We start from the raw sequence: 19,175 nt of genomic DNA, 5'->3' as shown, positions 1-19,175 counted from the left end.
AGCTCATACTGTACTGTACACGAAAAACCCACAATGTTTAAGTCTCTCTCTCTCTCTGTACAGGCGGTGGCTGGGTGCTGTCTCGGTTCACCCCTCTGATTGTAATGGGATTAATTGAAATCTGGGGCTGGCTGGTCAGAGAGAGGGGGGGAGCGAGAGAGAGGGAGAGATGAGGGGAAGAGTGAATGGTGATGAATTGTATTTCAGAGGGAGATAGACTGTAGGCTACAGTGTGGCAGCGGAAGAAAGAGCATAATACTCTGTCTGCAAAAGACAGAGTGACAGAAAGAGAGCGAGAGAGAGAAAGGGTCAAACGCAGACACACACAAAACACACTCTCCGTCACTCACACACCCCACTGGAACAATGGACTTTGAGCTCTGGTGCTGAACTCTCCACCGCACCAACCCCCCCAGATCCCCCAACCACTAGCCTCCGCCCCAGATCCTTCTCTCTATCCTTCTACCCCTCTATCCCCTTACCCCCGTCCTGTAGCAAAGAGGTGCTGTCTCTTACCCCTTCCATTATTTGGGGGGAGCCATGGTGGTCCCCCTGGCCCAACACTCCACCGGCCAAGCCCTCATCCGTAGAAGTCATCCAACGCGCCCCTCAAACCAGGGGTTAAGTCCTCTGCCTTTCGTCTTACACACACAGGTGAAGCCAGGTCAGTACAGAAAGTGCCGGGGGTTTAGATAGTCCAAATGGCAGTCCTTTGAATCAGTGTCGTCCAGAAAAAGAGGGAGAGAAAAGGAGGAGAGGAGAGAGTGCTCTTTCAGAGCCTCTAAAACTGTGCTGGCTGGCTTAGCTCCTCTGTGAGAGCACGACTCACACACACTGCAACTACCTCACTCTCTCACACACATGCAGAGATGCAGCAACTCTCTCACACACACTCATTTGGTTGTTCGCTCTCCGGCTGGCTCACATTCACACAGAGGGAGCTCAGTTCTGGCAACAGTTGTTGAGATTAGGCCACTCCCCCCTCCTCCCCTCTCCCTGGGCTGTTGCCGGGCAACTGGCTTCAGCTGGGCCGGCCCCTAGAGAGAGAGAGTCACATTGCTGCAAACTCTCTCTTGGCCGCCGCCCCCTCAAGCTGCATTTGCATATCAAGACCTGCCTCTCTTCCATAGAACAGAGCGGCTTTACTAGAGGGCGGAAGTAACATGCTATCTCCACTCAAACAGTCTTATCCAATGACACGGCACATTTATCTACAGGTTCAAAACCTGAAAAGTGGGGTGATGGAGTTCTGTGTGGGTTTGAGGATTTGAGAGAGTGGGGAGGAGGAGAGAGAGATAAGGGAAGGGAAGAGAGTGTTAGGTGTCCCAATCAGGTGTATAAAAAGTTGTTTGCATATTTGAGCTTCTGTGTGGGTATATGAGAGAGAGAGAGAGAGAGAGAGAGAGAGATAGGAGGAAGAGTGAATGGTGAGAAATTGTATTTTAGACCGAGGGAGATAGCTGGTAGGCTACAGTGTCACTGGAAGAAAGAGCAAAATAGACTAATGTCTGAAAAAGACAGAGTGACAGAAAGAGTGTGAGAGAGAGAAAGGGTCAAACGCAGACACACACACACACTTCCCCCTGGAACAATGGACTTTGAGATCTGGTGATGAACTCTCCACCCCACCAACCTCCCCAGATCCCCCAACCCCTAAGAGAAGGGAAGGTTGAGGCTTCTCCCCTCCTTCCTTCCCTTCCTGATATCCTGGGGCTCCCGAGTGGTGCAGCGTTCTAAGACACGGCATCTCAGTGCGTGAGGTGTCACTACAGACACCCTGGTTCGATTACAGGCTGTATCACAACCGGCGGTGATTGGGAGTCCCATAGGGCGGCTCACAATTGGACCAGCGTCGTCCGGTTTGGCCGGTTTAGGCTGTCATTGTAAACAATAATTTGTTCTTAACTGACTTGCCTAGTAACAAAAAAAGGTAACAAAAATAAATTAATATTCTAAAAAGCCTGGCTGACGCAGTGTTTGAGTCAACAACAGTGGATCCCAAAAGGTCACCATCACAACACGGCTACAGCCTTAACACCTCCTTCTCTCAATATCACCTCCCCAATCTCCCCTCTACCTCTCCTCCCCAGCTCCCCTCCTCCTTGTACTTCTTCACCCTCCTTCACCCCCTCTCCCTGTCCCAGGGCCCAGCAGCTTAATGTTAAACCCACACAGTCTGAGCCCGCTGAGCCCAACTGTCTCACAACATAATAAGTTGACTTTGGCAGGGGCAAACTGTGTCCCAGGCTCTGGTCAAAAGTGGTGCACTACATAGGGAATAGGGTGCCATTTAGGACGCAGCCTCAGACTACAAGACAACAGCTCAAACTGCTAGACAGGATGAGGGGTGGATGGTGAGGGGAATACTGTTGAGTCTGTGCAGTACATCACCTGCCATGGTAAAATTCATTATTAAAACCAATTATTTATTCTATATAAGATAGATATTTTTTAATTAGTCACAGGTAGTTGCAGTGTACAGTGAAATTCTTAAGCTCTGAGCTCCAACAGTGCAGGTGTGAATGAAACAATAAATAATAATACTAATATATAACTGTTTACAACTGTGACAATGATGAATATAAATATCCACTGGGGCAGGGACAGGTAGCTGACTATTCAGCAGCCTAATGGTCTGGGGGTAGAAGCTATTGGCCAGTCTGTTAGTTTTAGCCATGATGCTCCTGTACTGCCCGCGTCTGAGTGATGGAAGCTATGAGAACAGGCCGTGGATACGGTGGCTGGAGTCAATGATGATCTTCTTGGCCTTCCTGCGACACCTGGTGTTGTAGATATCCTGGATGGCAGGCTGTGTGCACCCAGTGGTGCGTTCGACTGAGTGTACCACCCTCTGCAGTGCCTTGCGGTCAGCATATGGAATTTGATTAATCAGCATTATCATTTAGAGGTGCGGTACACTTCGTAGGAGTCTTTTACCTATACAGCAGCCTCTCTGTTGCACCTGTGCAAACTACGCCATGTAAATCTCCCTGTTCTTCCTAGCTCCAAACGATAGCATCTCACTGTGGTAGCACTAACACCTGTCTGTGGTAATGCTGTCACTATGGTGTCTGTTGTGCTGTTATCATCACTGTTGTGTTAATGGAAGGGAAAGTGGGGTATGGTATCTAGTCAGCTGCACAACTGAATGCATTCATCCAAAATGTTTCTTCCCCTTTAACCCAACCCCTCTGAATCAGAAGGGGGGGGGGGGGCAGCCTTAATTGACGTCCACGTCATTGGCGCTCAGGGAGCAGTTGCTGTCTCTGTTATGTCTCAGTGATGTCCTACTTTCTTCAAGAGGAGCTGTCTCCCATACAGGACAGTTGTAAACAAGGTACTCTCCTGTCAACCAAGCTGATCACTCACAATACACCTTATCCCTCTGTACCATGCCAACCTAGCTTCTTTGTGACAAACTTGCTCCAAACAATGGTGACCGTGCCTGGCATGCCAGGCCAAACCCTGCAGCATTTCAGGGTGGAGGACACTTCTCTTCCTCTCCCTCACCACTTCCTCTCTCTCACCGTTCTCTCTCTTCATTTCTCAGCTTACTCCATCTCTCACTCTCCCTCTGCTTCTCAGCCTCTACTTCTTCCTTTCTTCCTGACATCCTCTGATCATATCTGCTTTGTTGCCCCCTTTGTCTTTATGACTCAGACTGTCTCCGGGGGGAACTGACATATGTATCAGATCCTCACCTCACAGACACAAGATCACCAAGTGCTAAACATTCATATATGGAGAGAGAGATTTATATAAAGAGGGGGGGGAGGGGGGATGAAGGGAAGGGGTGAGAGAAGGAGGGATAGAGAGGGTGATCCAGGCCAGGGGACCCAAATCAAAGCTAATTATATGGCAAGGAATGCTCCCCTCCTGGCTCTCTCTCTCTCTCTTGCTCTTGCTCACTTACACTCAAAGACTTTGGCTACACGTCAACAAACAGGCCCACAGCTATTTGTTAATATGCAATTTGTTAGAGGGCTGTCCTTCTCCTTTCACATTCTATTCAGGTCTACCTGGGTGAGACTGGAGTATTGTATTTAAGTTGGAGACATGTAGTAATACTTTGAGGGTAATGCTTTCAGATCTAGCATTAATGTGATTTCTTGATGTTATTCACAGAGAGGAGAGTAGAGTGATTAAACGATTCTCCAGGGGTATGGAACTGTGTATCGGAGGAATAGTGAGGTGAAATATGAATCAAGAGGGGAGAATGAAGCGAGAGGAAATTTGTTGCAAAATTATTGCACTGCATTATGCTGTGACTCCAATCACACACGCACATCACACACATCGCACACCCATACAGTACACACACGCTACCACTTTTCAACCACACAAACTCACTTCTTCTCTCTGACACACACACATTCCTCCCAAAGAAAAATAAATAAGCCAAACAAATAGTATATGTTGCAGGGTTCAGTTCAATAAGCTCCGTGGGGACTTGAGGCAGCCAGCATTCACTATGCAGCAACAAGACAGAGAAGGGAGGGAGAGAGAGGGAGACAGAGAGGAAAAGAGCGAGATAGTGAGTGTGTGTGTGTGTGTGTGTGTGTGTGTGTGTGTGTGTGTGTGTGTGTGTGTGTGTGTGTGTGTGTGTGTGTGTGTGTGTGTGTGAGAGAGGGGGGTGAGAGGAATAGAGAGTGGCACCATAGAATGAGAGAGAATGAGAGAAGAAGTAGGGTCTTAAGTGGAAGAAAAGACATGGATACAGTGAGGAGTACCAGGGATACAGTGAGGGGTAAAGACAGGGATACAGTGAGGGGTAAAGACAGGGATACAGTGAGGGGTAAAGACAAGGATACAGTGAGGGGTAAAGACAGGGATACAGTGAGGGGTAAAGACAGGGATACAGTGAGGGGTAAAGACAGGGATACAGTGAGGGGTAAAGACAGGGATACAGTGAGGGGTAAAGACAGGGATACAGTGAGGGGTACCAGGGATACAGTGAGGGGTAAAGACAGGGATACAGTGAGGGGTAAAGACAGGGATACAGTGAGGGGTAAAGACAGGGATACAGTGAGGGGTACCAGGGATAGAGTGAGGGGTAAAGACAGGGATACAGTGAGGGGTAAAGACAGGGATACAGTGAGGGGTAAAGACAGGGATACAGTGAGGGGTACCAGGGATACAGTGAGGGGTAAAGACAGGGATACAGTGACGGGTACCAGGGATACAGTGACGGGTACCAGGCACGGAGTAGCTGTTGTGGAGTGGCTGACGTGAATGCCAACAACGGTGCTACTCTCCTACTGCCAAGATGCAGGACTGGGGGAATTCAAACAACCACGGCCACACACATGCACACACATAGTCCGATGTTTCTACTCTACCAAGGTGGGCAAACCATTTCCTGTAGACCTACTCTACTTCATTGGCTATAGAAGCCATCAGGAAGAGAGCTACATTTTTTTAAACATTACATACATTATGAAAGAATGAGATTCAAATGATTTTAGATTTTTTAATTGAAATTCCAAAGCCCAAAATAGTGGACATTCAATTGCCAAAACATTTAAAATATTCCATTGTCTCTGTCAGGTCCACATTGGGTAGACAGCAATATAAAAATAGGAAATTACTATGAAATAATACAATATTTCTGTTGTGTATATTACATTGTTTTTAATTGATGACTGTATTACTTTTCATTCCTTAAAAATCCTAATCTCATCTCTGCTCAGGCAGTAGCAGCCAAACAGCCAGACAACATTCTCTGTGCTCCCCATACTGTACTGTCATCCTATTTAGCTAGACTAGCCTGCCCACCATATGCTGCAGGGCTGTCTGACTAAATCATTTTACTAGTTCTTCAAAGTAGATAAGGCATACTTTCATGAACTGTCTCTATCTAGCTCTCTCTTCATTGTGTTGTGTACTTTCCTCTCTCATGCGGTCTGTGTATCTATCCTAACGTAGCAAGCATAAAAGTGTATCCATCTGTCCAAGCCGGAAAGAACAGGCGCAGTGGATTATGGTCATTGTAGTTAATTAGTAATTGAACCGACATCGGTTATTAGTTGTTTAATAACGGGAAAAAATATGAAATGTTGGTTAATCGCTCAGCACTGCTACCCGTGCAACTAGGATTGCTCATCAGTCCATCGTAGCTCTCTTCCTGATGACTTCTATAGCCAATCACACACACACACACACACACACACACACACACACACACACACACACACACACACACACACACACACACACACACACACACACACACACACACACACACACACACACACACAGTCTGGACAATGGGATGGATTGATTAGGCCACTGGACCACTGACCATGCTGCCATTATTGGCTATGGTGGAAGAGAAGTCCAGATTCTGATCTGTACCAGAGAATGAGGAATTGGCATGTTCGACTCAATAGTTTGCCATCTTTTTGTATTTTTTGTATTTTACCAGGTAAGTTGACTGAGAACACATTCTCATGTACAGCAACAATCTTGGGAATAGTTACAAGGGAGATGAATGAGCCAACTGGAAGCTGGGGATGATTAGGTGGCCATGATGGTATGAGGGCCAGATTGGGAATTTAGTCAGGACACTGGGGTTAACACCCTTACTCTTATGAGTGCTATGGGTTCTTTAGTGAGCACAGATGGTCAGAACACCTGTTTAACGACAGCACCCTACACAGGGCAATGTCTCCAATCACTGCCCCGGGGCAGTGCCTCCTACTGGCCCTCCAACACCACTTCCAGCAGCATCTGGTACCCCATCCAGGGACCACCCCTGCTTAGCTTCAGAGGCAAGCCAGCAGTGGGATGCATGGTTCAAAAGACATATAGACTGGAGAAGGAAAAGTGTATATATACCAGAAAAGACAATGCATAACAATTGCAGTACACTCTGGAGAAACTTTAGAGTGACTCACAATAAGTGCATTTGAACACAGACTCTGGAACCTCCACATAATATGAGTCGAGCATCATAACTCATTAAGAACACAGACCACATATGTCCCTCTCACTTTGAGACATTTCTCATACATTTCTTTAGGCTCTAACAGAATATGCATCCCAAATGGCACCCTAGGCCCTATATAGTGCTCTACTTTTGACCACTACTAGTGCGCTACATATAGAATAGGGTGCCATTTGGGACGCAAACAGAAAAATAGGCTGCTATAGATGTTAAAGCAAGGTATATATTTTGCTGGTCTGGAATGTTATCAGCGTTTTGAAGCCACAGCTACAGTACATGGAGAGATTTAGAAAACACCTACTGCACCACTTTACACAGTGACAAAATGATAACGTAGGCAGGTAGAGAGAGAGACAGAGAGAAAGAGAGAGAGAAGGAGAGAAGAGAAAGAGAGGGGGAGGGAGAAATAGGATAAAGAGAGACAGGGAGAGAGAGAGCGGGATAGAGGAGAGAGAGGGGGGGAAGGGAGAGAGAAATAGGATAAAGAGAGACAGTGAGAGAGATAGAAGAGAGAGAATAGGAGAAAGGGAGAGCGGGATAGAAAGAAAGAGAGAGAGATAGAGGAGAGAGAGGGAGAAAGGGAGAGAGGGACAGAGAGAGATAGAGAGTTGATATTCCTCTATTGTGTGTGACCGACTGACTTGATATTTACCTATACATTTGCACTCTCTCTCCAAATTGCTATAGTATGGTCTAGAATGTATATTGCATGGCCAGACTGCATAACCCCTCCCTCTCCCAAGGTAAGTGGCGTTTCAGAGCAGTTAAGTGCCTCTCGTTTTCTGGGCAGGCAGAATCAAGCCTCCACACAGTCCTATTTGCCCTGTCTATCTCTCTAAGCTCAGAGGGAGTGATCTGCAGACACTATGGCGGAATGAAACGGAGAGATCACACACATGGACGCACGCACAGTCGCACACGCACACTAGCGATCAGATTCCATTGCTGCCGCTCGCCATGAAATATTCAGGTGTTCTCTACCCACAACAGAATGACAGCACACACACACAGGCCTCCTTATAACATACAACTGCAATAGCTGCAGCGTCTATACAAGCGGAGCTTTAAGACATGGTTGGCTGCAAAAACCAGGATCTGGCCCAAAATCAAAGCTATGGTAAAATCACTACCATGCCACTGTGACTGTACAGCGCAAGGTGTTACAGGTGATATATAGTCTAGGCTAGAAAGCAGCGCTCCTCTCCAGCTCTAACAGGATAAGTTACCCAGTCCCATTCTGTCTGTGTGACTGATATCAGTACACAGCTGTGTTGTGGTGAAACCAGGCCACTGGGTTATTGGCGCCCTCAGGGCACTATTAAAAGAGTTATGTGGAGGTATTGATAACCACGACACATTATTCTGCCTTTGCTGGAAAGGTTAGGATCTCTTTATTACAGTATGTCATGTAGAATGGGAACAAACACAAGCAACAAAAAATAAACACAAAAAACGGTATACTGTCTGACCCTGTACTCTAGTCCACAGTATGTTCCAATGGGATGTAAGATATTAGCCATAATAGTGCAAGGCCAAGGGGACAAACATTCCCTTTCCCTTGACTTGCTATGATCTAGTCGTAGGACACTATAGTGGTTGGTATGAAGGCTCACCGCCCATCCCACCCTGCAAGAGCTGACACACACAAACACACACAGACACGCCCTAACACACACATCCCTCTTCCCCATACATCCCTCACCACCTCACATTGGAACTGGGCAGTCAAAGTCACACCAAGACAGAAGTTATTTTTGGGATCTGTCTTTACATGGCCGTTGGGTCCGGTGGTGCTGACCTTACTGCCAGTGAGTGACGGTGGATCAAAGCCTGATCATCTATCATGCTGTTAATAGGCCACAGGGACCAGGGGGGAAGGGGAATCAATGGGAAGAATAAAGAGATAGAAGGGTGCGAGGTGGACGTGTGTATAGGGAGGGAGAAGGGTTGAGGGTTTTTTTTGTGTGTGTGTGTGTGTGTGTGTGTGTGTGTGTGTGTGTGTGTGTGTGTGTGTGTGTGTGTGTGTGTGTGTGTGTGTGTGTGTGTGTGTGTGTGTGAAAGATCACTCGGAGTAAGTATGAGTAGGGGTCCCATGTGGTTCCGTTGGTAGAGCATGGTACTTGCAACGCCAGGGTTGTGGGTTTGATTCCAACTGGGGACCAGTACGAACAAACAAGAAAAAGTATGCACTCACTACTGTAAGTCGCTCTGGATAAGAGCGTCTGCTAAATGACTAAAATGTATGAGAAAGAGAAATCTAAATGAAAAGATAGAATGCTTGTCAAACTACTAGACATGTATGAGGACAGGTTGCACATCACTGCTGAAGGGGAAGTGTTGGAAAGGATGTTGAAGACTAGATAGATCACTTCCCCTATTACTGGGGGTTGTCGTGGAAAGCAGTCACTCTCTGTGTCCAAAATGGCACCCTCTGCCCTATGTAATACACTACTTTAGTGCACTTTATAGGGGATAGGGTGCCATTTCAGACAGAAGTCAGTGGCCCTGAGTAAGATCAGTGTGAACTGAACTAAGACCAGTAGAACCAAACACATGATACGCATCACACCATGGCTGTCAATAGGCTCTATGCATTATACCGCCTCCAACGTTCTAATTTACTTCCTACCGGGTTGATGACTTCCGGAGCGATTTCTGCTATTGTTTTTATCATTAGCTTACTAGCTATCTAACTGTCGTCGATGCATTTCTGACTGAAATAGTTTGCAATGACTACGTTTAAATTACAGCCCCGCGAAGGAGGTGCTAATGAACATTGTTCAGTGCCTCTGTTCAGTTTCTTCCAAATGGAATGGTATTGTGAGCTTCCATAGTTTCCCGGTCGATGTAGAGCTCAGAAAAAGGTGGTTGGTGGCAGTACGTCGTGACAACTTTACTGTCAACAAACACAAAGATGTGTAGTACACATTTCGTCGAGTGACTTTGTTGAGGGAGAAATTGGGGGGCAACAATATCTAAAAAGAGGTGTTGTTCCTACAGTCTTGGCGTGGAACTGGCACATTCAAAAGAGACCTGGTGTTTGGGAAAGAAGACTGAAACCTCCTGCTCCGACTGAGGAGGATGAAGAACAAGGACTGTGGACTGTGCCGTCTCTGATCCGGTCCAGACACATGATTACTGTGCAGTCCCTGAACCCGCAGCCCTGGACATGGCCTTAATGGAAAACCATGAGCACGTAAGAGAAATTGAGGAGCTTCGAGCCAAGCTGGAGAAACTGATCGTCCAACACGGCTTTGGTCTACAGCGATTTGCTGGTTCTGATGAGGATATACGTTTTTACACAAGGTACAGTAATGATTTATTATTATCCAGCATTACTATTGTTAATTATTTACTATTAATTATTATTATTATCCCAAAGTCCATCTTACCTTTAAGAACATGTTCATTGTTATTTAAAACTAGGCTAGCATATCTTAGCATAAGTAGGCACATTGAATGCATATTGTCTTTACATTAGTTTTCAGTTAACCCCCAAAAATGCTCCCAGGTCATTGCTGCAAATAAGATTTGGATCTTAGTCAACTTCCCAGGTTAAATAACGGAACATTTAAAACAAATTCACTGCTGTGATGATAGCTGCTGTGAATTACAGGCTACAATAGCAGCTAGGTCATGTCTAGTGCTTAGAGAAGATGGACAATAATAGTAATGAGCTTTTTTGGTATTCAAATACTCTGGGTCCGTCTTTAGATTTGCAAGCTACACCCACCTGATGGCCTTCTGGCACTTGATTGAGCAGGCAGCAGAGACCAGCAGAGACAAATACCAATTAATCTGAAACAAGTGTTACTCTAAGAAAACTGGTAAGGGACAACTTCATTAAATACTTAAGAGAATATTATTTGATCTTACTGTAATTGTTAAACATTATTTACTTTTTGTTATGGACCGAATATAAGGACTATCACTTGGGCCAACTTCCTCTACTGTCTGCTTGGATCAGCACGGATATGGATCCCCAAGAAACCATCAAAGCCCACCTGCCACCTGAGTTCGAAGACTATCCAGACACCCAGGTAGTGATCGACTGCACTGAACTCCGCTGCCAGAGACCATCTTTACTACTACTGCAGAGTGATATGTTTTCTTCCTACAAGTCACACTGTACCTTTAAGGGCATGTTGGGAACGTCACCACATATGTGAGTGACATGGAGATCTTCAAGCAGTCTGGAATTATTTCCTTACTCACCCCTGACATGGCCATTATGGTGGATAAGGGCTTTCTCGTAGATTACATTGTTCCGTGCAAGGGCTACCGACCAGCCTTTCTGTCAAGACGCACACAGATGCCAGCGCATGAGGTTAGGGAGACCCAATCCATTGCCAGGCTGAGAGTGCATGTTGAAAGAATGATCCGCAGAGTAAAGGAGCACAAGCTGTTTGACACAGTCACCCCCCTGACCATCTCAGGCAGCATCAACCAATTATTTGCAGTGGTGTGCCTGTTGGTCAACTATCAAAACGGACCTTTGGTCAGAGCATGGGCCAAGCCAGTGTAAATGTACATGTGTTTATTTGCTAGCAGCAAAATAATCATTTGTTTATCTACAACATGTATCAATCATTTGTGTTGTAGTGAACATCAGTTTGTGTGGAGTTTGTATTGGCTTTAATTAGGCAATGAGTTTAGGGGTGGGGGAAAGAAATCAAGTAAACACAGAATAGCCAGAATGCAAGATTGAATACAATGTTAGAGATGTGTAATTGATTAACTGAACTGTTGAACATTTGCTGAAATACATTTTTTTAAACAAATCTATTCTACTGTAGTCTTCTTCACAAGAACATCAATACCTATTTTTCATGAAACCACTAAACTTGGCACCCATGCTGGGGATCCATTCAGATGCGAGATAGACACTTCTGCAAGTAGTGGTAAAAATAAAAGTGGTCAACCTTCTCTCGTATAGTTTTTAAAACCTGTAGATCATTACATATCATTTCAACTAGGATGACCTGCTGTGCACAGATGACAAAGTCACACCAGCTACAACCTGTGAGAAGGATATGACCTTGCACCTGCCAGTAGTTAGCATGACTTCTCTTCAACTTCAGGTCTCCATTCTGTATCTTCAGGTAAGGGCAGTCAACATAACTTGGTATATTTGGGCACTTGACCTGTAAGAGTCCAAAGTGTGGTCTCACACTGGGATCAAATATGATGCCATCTGGAGAGGATCCTAACCACGGGGCATCAGGGTGCACTACGAAGCCACACGGAAAAAGGTTAACATTCTTCAGTGTGCAGTACTGCTGTATAGCCACTGGCTCTATGACTAGCCCCCTCTTCATCTCCATGGTCTGCATACCAGATCCCTTGAACATCCTCTCAGCTAGACGGTCAGCTGAGATCTCTCCCCGGACATGGCAAACCTCTCGGAAACGAGAGGATGTTATTCTCATTTTCCTTAGCTGATGCCATTCCGAGCTGCTGCTCTGCTCCCTTGTAGCAACCTCGACTTTATGTGACATCTCGTAGGTTGTCTGTAATGACTTGACGTGGAACTGGTCCTGATGGCTAAGGATGTAAGCACACTGGGAAGACTGAAGCCTGTAGCCATCTAATGGAAGGATTGGTGGAGAAGGTGCATCGGAATCTTCACAATTTCACTGGTCTTTGGCTGAGGAAGTTGATAGGACAGCACACTGCCAGCTTGCACTGGCCCAAAGGAGGACTCAACCAGGAGCACGTCAGCTGACATTTCCATTGTTGTCACAAGAGGGGCAGTAAATGGAGAAAAGTTGGCATATGTTTCTGGGACGCGGAGAAGGTTCATGTCAGGCATGTATCCATTGAGTGCTTTGTAGAGAGAACTTCTGCAAAACATTTTAAAACCTTAACATCAGGTTGGAGAGATTACTATGACAAAGACTCATGTAACTTTTCCAGAAACAGCACAAGCCCGAAAGTTCATATAAAATTGATTCAAATATACAGATTATATATTTCCCCCCAGTCTTTGTCATTACATCGTAAAGACGCCACTGTTCAGGCTTATCATCTGGATACCAAAAAAATCTCAAGAAAATGTTGTTTTCTTAATTAACCTTTCTGGACTACCCATCCCGGGTCCGGGATAATTGTCATCAGAAACGCTGACTAGCATAGCCTAGCCTGGCGCCACAGGTATATAATATTATATAATTTCATGAAATCACAAGTCCAATACAGCAAATGAAAGATAAACATCTTCTGAATCCAGCCACGATGTCCGATTTTTAAAATGTTTTACAGCGAAAACACAACATATATTTATGTTAGCTCACCACCATATCCAAAGAAACACAGACATTTTTTCACAGCAAAGATAGCTTTCACAAAACACACAAATAGAGATAAAATTAATCACTAACCTTTGAATATCTTCATCAGATGACACTCATATGACATCATGTTATACAATACATTTATGTTTTGTTCGATAATGTGCATATTTATAGCCACAAATCGTGGTTTACATTGTCGCCATGTTCAGAAATGCCTCCAAAATAGCCAGAGTAATTACAGAGAGCCACGTGAAATACAGAAATACTCATCATAAAACTTTGATGAAAGATACATGTTGTACATATAATTAAAGATACACTGGTTCTTACTGCAACCGCTGTGTTAGATTTAAAAAATAACTTTAGTAAAAAGCACACCATGCAATAATCTGAGACGGCGCTCAGCCATTCTCCGCCATGTTGGAGTCAACAGAAATACGAAATTACATCATAAATATTCCCTTACCTTTGATGATCTTTCATCAGAATGCAGTGCCAGGAATCCTAGTTCCACAATAAATTGTTGTTTTGTTTTATAATGTCCATTACTTCTGTCGAATTAGCAACTTTGGCTAGCATGTGTAGTACACGTGTCCATACACATTTGCGCAAATGAACGAAAACTTCAAAATGTGATATTACAAGTCGAATAAACTGGTCAAACTCAGTTGAGAATCAATCTTCAGGATGTTTTTCTCATATATATCCAATAACGTCCCAAACGGAGCATTTCTTCATGTCTATATAACTCATGGCAAACAAGGACATCACATGCCTAGCGTGCGTGGCCAGGAACTGGCAATCTGCCTGACCAGTCACTCCAATAGCTCTCATCCGGCCCCACATCATGCTAGACGCTTCATTCCACGTTCTACTGCCTGTTGACATCTAGTGGAAGGCGTATGAAGTGCATACAGATCCATAAATATAGGAGATTTGAATAGGCGATGACTTTCAGATCGACCCATTTCAAATTTTTCACTTCCTGTTTGGAAGTTTGCCTGCCATATGAGTTCTGTTATACTCACAGATATAATTCAAACAGTTTTAGAAACTTCAGAGTGTTATCTATCCAATAGTAATAATAATATGCATATATTATGATCTAGGACAGAGTAGGAGGCCGTTCAATTTGGGCACCAATTCATCCAAAAGTGAAAATGTCGCCCCCTAGTCTTAAGAAGTTTTAAATGTTTCCATTCTAGGAACCTCCAACTTACCTTATTCCATCAGCACACGAGTTAGTAGGTTTACGGAACTCTATTCCATCAACCGGACCTGGCTTCACACCCTAATTAACAAGGATTTACTGTTACATAGGCTGAATACTTTTCAGGTGCATTTTTTTCTGGATATTGATAGACTCACAAGTATTATTGGCTTGTGCCAACGCTGTTCTGTGTCTGTGCAGTTGTGAACTGGTGGTGCAGCAGGAATGTTTAGTTGAGAGTAGTGCGCTGTCTAGTAAAGAAGGGCCACCAGATGATTGCACATAGAACTTCCTGCAACACAGGAGCAGTGGCTTTGTACCACTATCACTGGTACGGAGTGCTTTAACACCATCTGTGAAGATAAGTGTGATGAAAGACTGAAGTGAGAAACAAGAATGATGTGGCCCATAAATAACAATAAACATAGTAGTGTCTAGTCTTCTTAACTAGGGGCTCATTTAACTATACAGGAATACAATGTGTCTCAGTAACACAATTACCAAACACTGCATCAACAGATCTTTACCAAATGACATGTTAAGTGGGCAATTCTCAATTGGGATTGGAACCTATTCATTAATATCTATCTATTGATAAGATTAAACGTTGACACTGTCTCCAACACATTTTGACCATGACGACAGTGTACCACAGGAGATGTTTAACAGGGTCCCTAGTAGCTATCTATAACCTTTCCCTACTCATACTCTCATGCAGCCCTCATGGTGATCTCCCCTGTCAATGTATCTTTGTTAGATACTGTGTAGAAGACATGAATAACAACTATTTTTAGCTAGCAAATATAGCTAGCAAGCTTAACTTAACCAAGCTAACGAAAATACACACATTCCCAAGTAGATTATGTCAATGTTACATCATTTAACGAAGTAACTAGCTAGCTGCAGTTAATAGTTAAATTAGCTAGCTAATATGATTGTAGCTAGCTAACGTTATACGTTATATCTGTCACTGACTTGGTACTTACCTTCATAGTTGTCTATGTAGCTTCCTATGTACATCTTGAACCCCTTTTCATTCTTGCTAGCTGGAGTCTCGGAGGCTGATTTAACAATTCGATGTACATCATTAATATTAATTTGAGGCAAGTCCTTAAGACAAGTAGTAAAAAAGTGTGACATAGTGGTAGTAACGTTATATCGTCGATAACAACTTGACTGACTTCCGTTCTATAGTATGCGCCACCGGAAATTGCCACGCCGGTAGGAATAGTTTTTAGAACGTTCGATCATGGAATGTGCATAAGGGCTATTACCCTGACAGACAGACAGCTAGGAAGCAACCACAAAGTATATGAGCACATACACACACATATATGCACACGCGCAAACGCACAGCTAACCCATATAACCACCACACACACACATGCACGCATGTGCACACAGGACCACGCACGCACACACACACACACAAGCAAGTACATACACACAGGCGCACACACACACACACACACTGCGTTGTGTTTTTTCTACATCCTCTTGGTAAATACAACCCAGTAGCTGGAAGTATCGACTGAGGCTCCGGTGACCCGCTCAGAGAGACACCTGTATGTTGACACAAATATTTGAGGAAATCACTGAACTACAAGCAGAAAGCACACAGACCAAAGGAGCAATATGTCTGTTATAACACCGTCTGACCTTCCTCAATTTCAAGCATGTTATGTTAAGACCACTGCATATTGTGACTACAGTTCTGGCTGTGGTACCGTGTTGAGGAGAAAACTATGTGCTGAAATAGTCTGCCAGATATAATGTGTCACGACTTCCGCCGAAGTCGGTCCCTCTCCTTGTTCGGCGGTCGACGTCACCGGCCTTCTAGCCACCGCCGATCCACTTTTCATTTTCCATTTGTTTTGTCTTAGTCTTACACACCTGGTTTCACTCACCCTCTTTTCCCAATTAACCCTCTTTTCCCCATGTTTGTTTGTGAGTGATTGTTATTTGTAAATCGGTCCGTTATTGTGGGCTCGTATATTTGCCTTGTATTTTTGTATATTGAGTAAAGTACGTTGATTACTAATTTCTGCTGTCCTGCGCCTGACTCTCTACACCAGCTACACACAGGACCCCATTACAGAATCACTCACCAGCCCAATGGAGTCAGCAAGAGCAGACGCCCTCCCTGTGGCAGTAGAGGAGCGCGACCAGCATCACGCGACCATGTTGCAACGTCTGGGCACCGCCATGGATCGCGTGCTGCAGACGATGGATCGTTGGGAGAGAGGAGGAGGATTTCCAGCGCCTCCACCAGCCCCACTACTGCCGACCCCACTGTCCACCTCTCCTTCACCTGGCCCCAGCGGGATTCGGCTACCAAGGGAGTATGATGGGACGGCTGCCAGATGCCAGGGGTTCCTATTACAGCTGGAGCTCTACCTGGCGACCGTCCACCTGGCTCCTTCGGGACGTGAGAGCGTGTACGCCCTCGTCTCCTGCCTCTCAGGCAAAGCCCTGGAGTGGGCCAACGCCGTATGGAGTGAGGGAGACGCGGCGTTGGCCCACTCCAGGGCTTTGCCTGAGAGGCAGGAGACGAGGGCGGACACGCTCTCACATCCCGAAGGAGCCGGGTGGACGGTAGAGAGGTGTGTGGGTGTTTCCATCGGTGCGACTACGGTGGAAAGTCCAGACCAGGTCTCCACCGTGCGCATCCCCTCAGAATATGCCGATTTGGCTCTCACTTTCTGTAAGAAGAGGGCGACTAAATTACCACCCCATCGACAGGGGGATTGTGCGATAAATCTCCTGGTAGACACAGCACATCCCAGGAGTCACGTGTATCTGTCACAGGAGGGAATGGCGGCTATGGAAACATATGTCTCCGAATCCCTGGGGCAGGGATACATTCGGCCCTCCACTTCACCTGCCTCCTCAAGTTTCTTTTTTGTGAAGAAGAAGGATGGGGGTCTGCGCCCGTGTATTGACTATCGAGGGATCAATCAGATCACAGTGAGGTATAGCTACCCGCTGCCTCTCATCGCCAGTGCGTTCGAGTCAATGCACGGGGCGCGCTTCTTCACAAAATTGGATCTCAGGAGCGCTTACAACCAGGTGCATATCCGGGAGGGGGACGAGTGGAAGACGGCATTTAGTACCACCTCAGGGCACTATGAGTACCTCGTCATGCCATACGGGTTGATGAATGCTCCATCAGTCTTCCAGGCCTTTGTTGACAAGATTTTCAGGGACCTGCACGGGCAGGGTGTAGTGGTGTATATTGACAACATTCTGATATACTCCGCTACACGAGCCGAGCATGTGTCCCTGGTGCGCAGGGTGCTTGGTCGACTGTTGGAGCATGACATGTACGTCAAGGCTGAGAAATGTCTGTTCTTCCAACAATCCGTCTCCTTCCTAGGGTACCACATTTCCACTTCAGGGGTGGAGATGGAGAGTGACCGCATTTCAGCCGTGCGTAATTGGCCGACTCCCACCACGGTAAAGGAAGTGCAGCGGTTTCTAGGGTTTGCCAACTACTACCGGAGGTTTATCTGGGGTTTTGGTCAGGTAGCAGCTCCCATTACCTCACTGCTGAAGGGTTAGGGTTAGGGTTAGGGTTAGGGTTTGCCTGCCCTGCCGGAAGCTGGGCCCGCGGTTTGTGGGGCCATTCAAAGTCCTGAGGAGACTGAACGAGGTATGCTACAGGTTACAGCTTCCCCCAGATTACCGTATTAATCCCTCGTTCCATGTGTCTCTCCTCAGGCCGGTGGTGGCTGGTCCACTCCAGGAGTCTGAGGTGCGGGAGGTTCCTCCGCCCCCTCTGGACATCGAGAGGGCCCCGGCTTATGCTGTTCGAGCCATCCTGGACTCGAAGCGTCGGGCGAGGGCCTTCAGTACCTCGTGGAGTGGGAGGGGTATGGTCCGAAGGAGAGATGCTGGGTGCCGGTGGAGGACGTTTTGGACACTTTGTTGCTGCGGGAGTTCCACCGTCTCCATCCGGATCGCCCTGCGCCTCTTCCTCCGGGTCGTCCCGGGGTGCACTGCTGGAGCCGCGCGTCAGGGGGGGAGGGGTACTGTCACAAGTCGGTCCCTCTCCTTGTTCGGGCGGCGTTCGGCGGTCGACGTCACCGGCCTTCTAGCCACCGCCGATCCACTTTTCATTTTCCATTTGTTTTGTCTTAGTCTTACACACCTGGTTTCACTCACCCAATTACCTGTTTATTATTTAACCCTCTGTTCCCCATGTTTGTTTGTGAGTGATTGTTATTTGTAAATCGGTCCGTTATTGTGGGCTCGTATATTTGCCTTGTATTTTTGTATTTTGAGTAAAGTACATTGATTACTCATTTCTGCTGTCCTGTGCCTGACTCTCTATAACAGCTACACACAGCACCCCATTACATAATGGAACTTAAGCTTCCTCTACAGAATAAACTTCCTCTATTGCACCAGGGAATGATGATACCAAATGGATTATGTATTCCATACATCATTGTGCTGGTAAAGGCTATGTTTTCCAACCCTATAACATCACTTCTGTTAATCCGTTGTGACTAAATTGGGTCTCAAAGGAGGAACACAGTGTGGGTGTGAGAAGGAGAAACACTGTGTGAGGTTTAGAGTGAGTCTGTGAGACAGGACGTGTGTTTGTTGGTCTGACCATTGTACAGTGGGAGAATGTGAAGTTTGCCTGAAAGGTTTAGAGTGAGTGAATGAGTGAGTGAGTGAGTGTGTGTGTGAGCGCAGGGAGGCAGCGGTCCAGAACTGA

General features: G+C 45.9%; 1 protein-coding gene across 1 annotated transcript in view; it reads right to left on the bottom strand.

Moving 5' to 3' along the window:
• The window catches only part of LOC120066418 (rab11 family-interacting protein 4A-like), a 46,358-nt gene extending 45,439 nt beyond the window's left edge, over positions 1–919 (bottom strand). The window contains exon 1 of the mRNA XM_039017783.1: positions 517–919. Within this exon, the coding sequence (XP_038873711.1) occupies positions 517–597 (81 nt within the window). The 5' untranslated portion in view covers positions 598–919. The remainder of the gene's footprint in view (positions 1–516) is intronic.
• Positions 920–19,175: the final 18,256 nt, after the last annotated feature.

The sequence above is a fragment of the Salvelinus namaycush genome, chromosome 2 (genome assembly GCF_016432855.1).
Source record: "Salvelinus namaycush isolate Seneca chromosome 2, SaNama_1.0, whole genome shotgun sequence".
NCBI classification, from domain to species: domain Eukaryota; kingdom Metazoa; phylum Chordata; class Actinopteri; order Salmoniformes; family Salmonidae; genus Salvelinus; species Salvelinus namaycush.
This window is presented reverse-complemented; position numbering and strand designations above follow the sequence as displayed.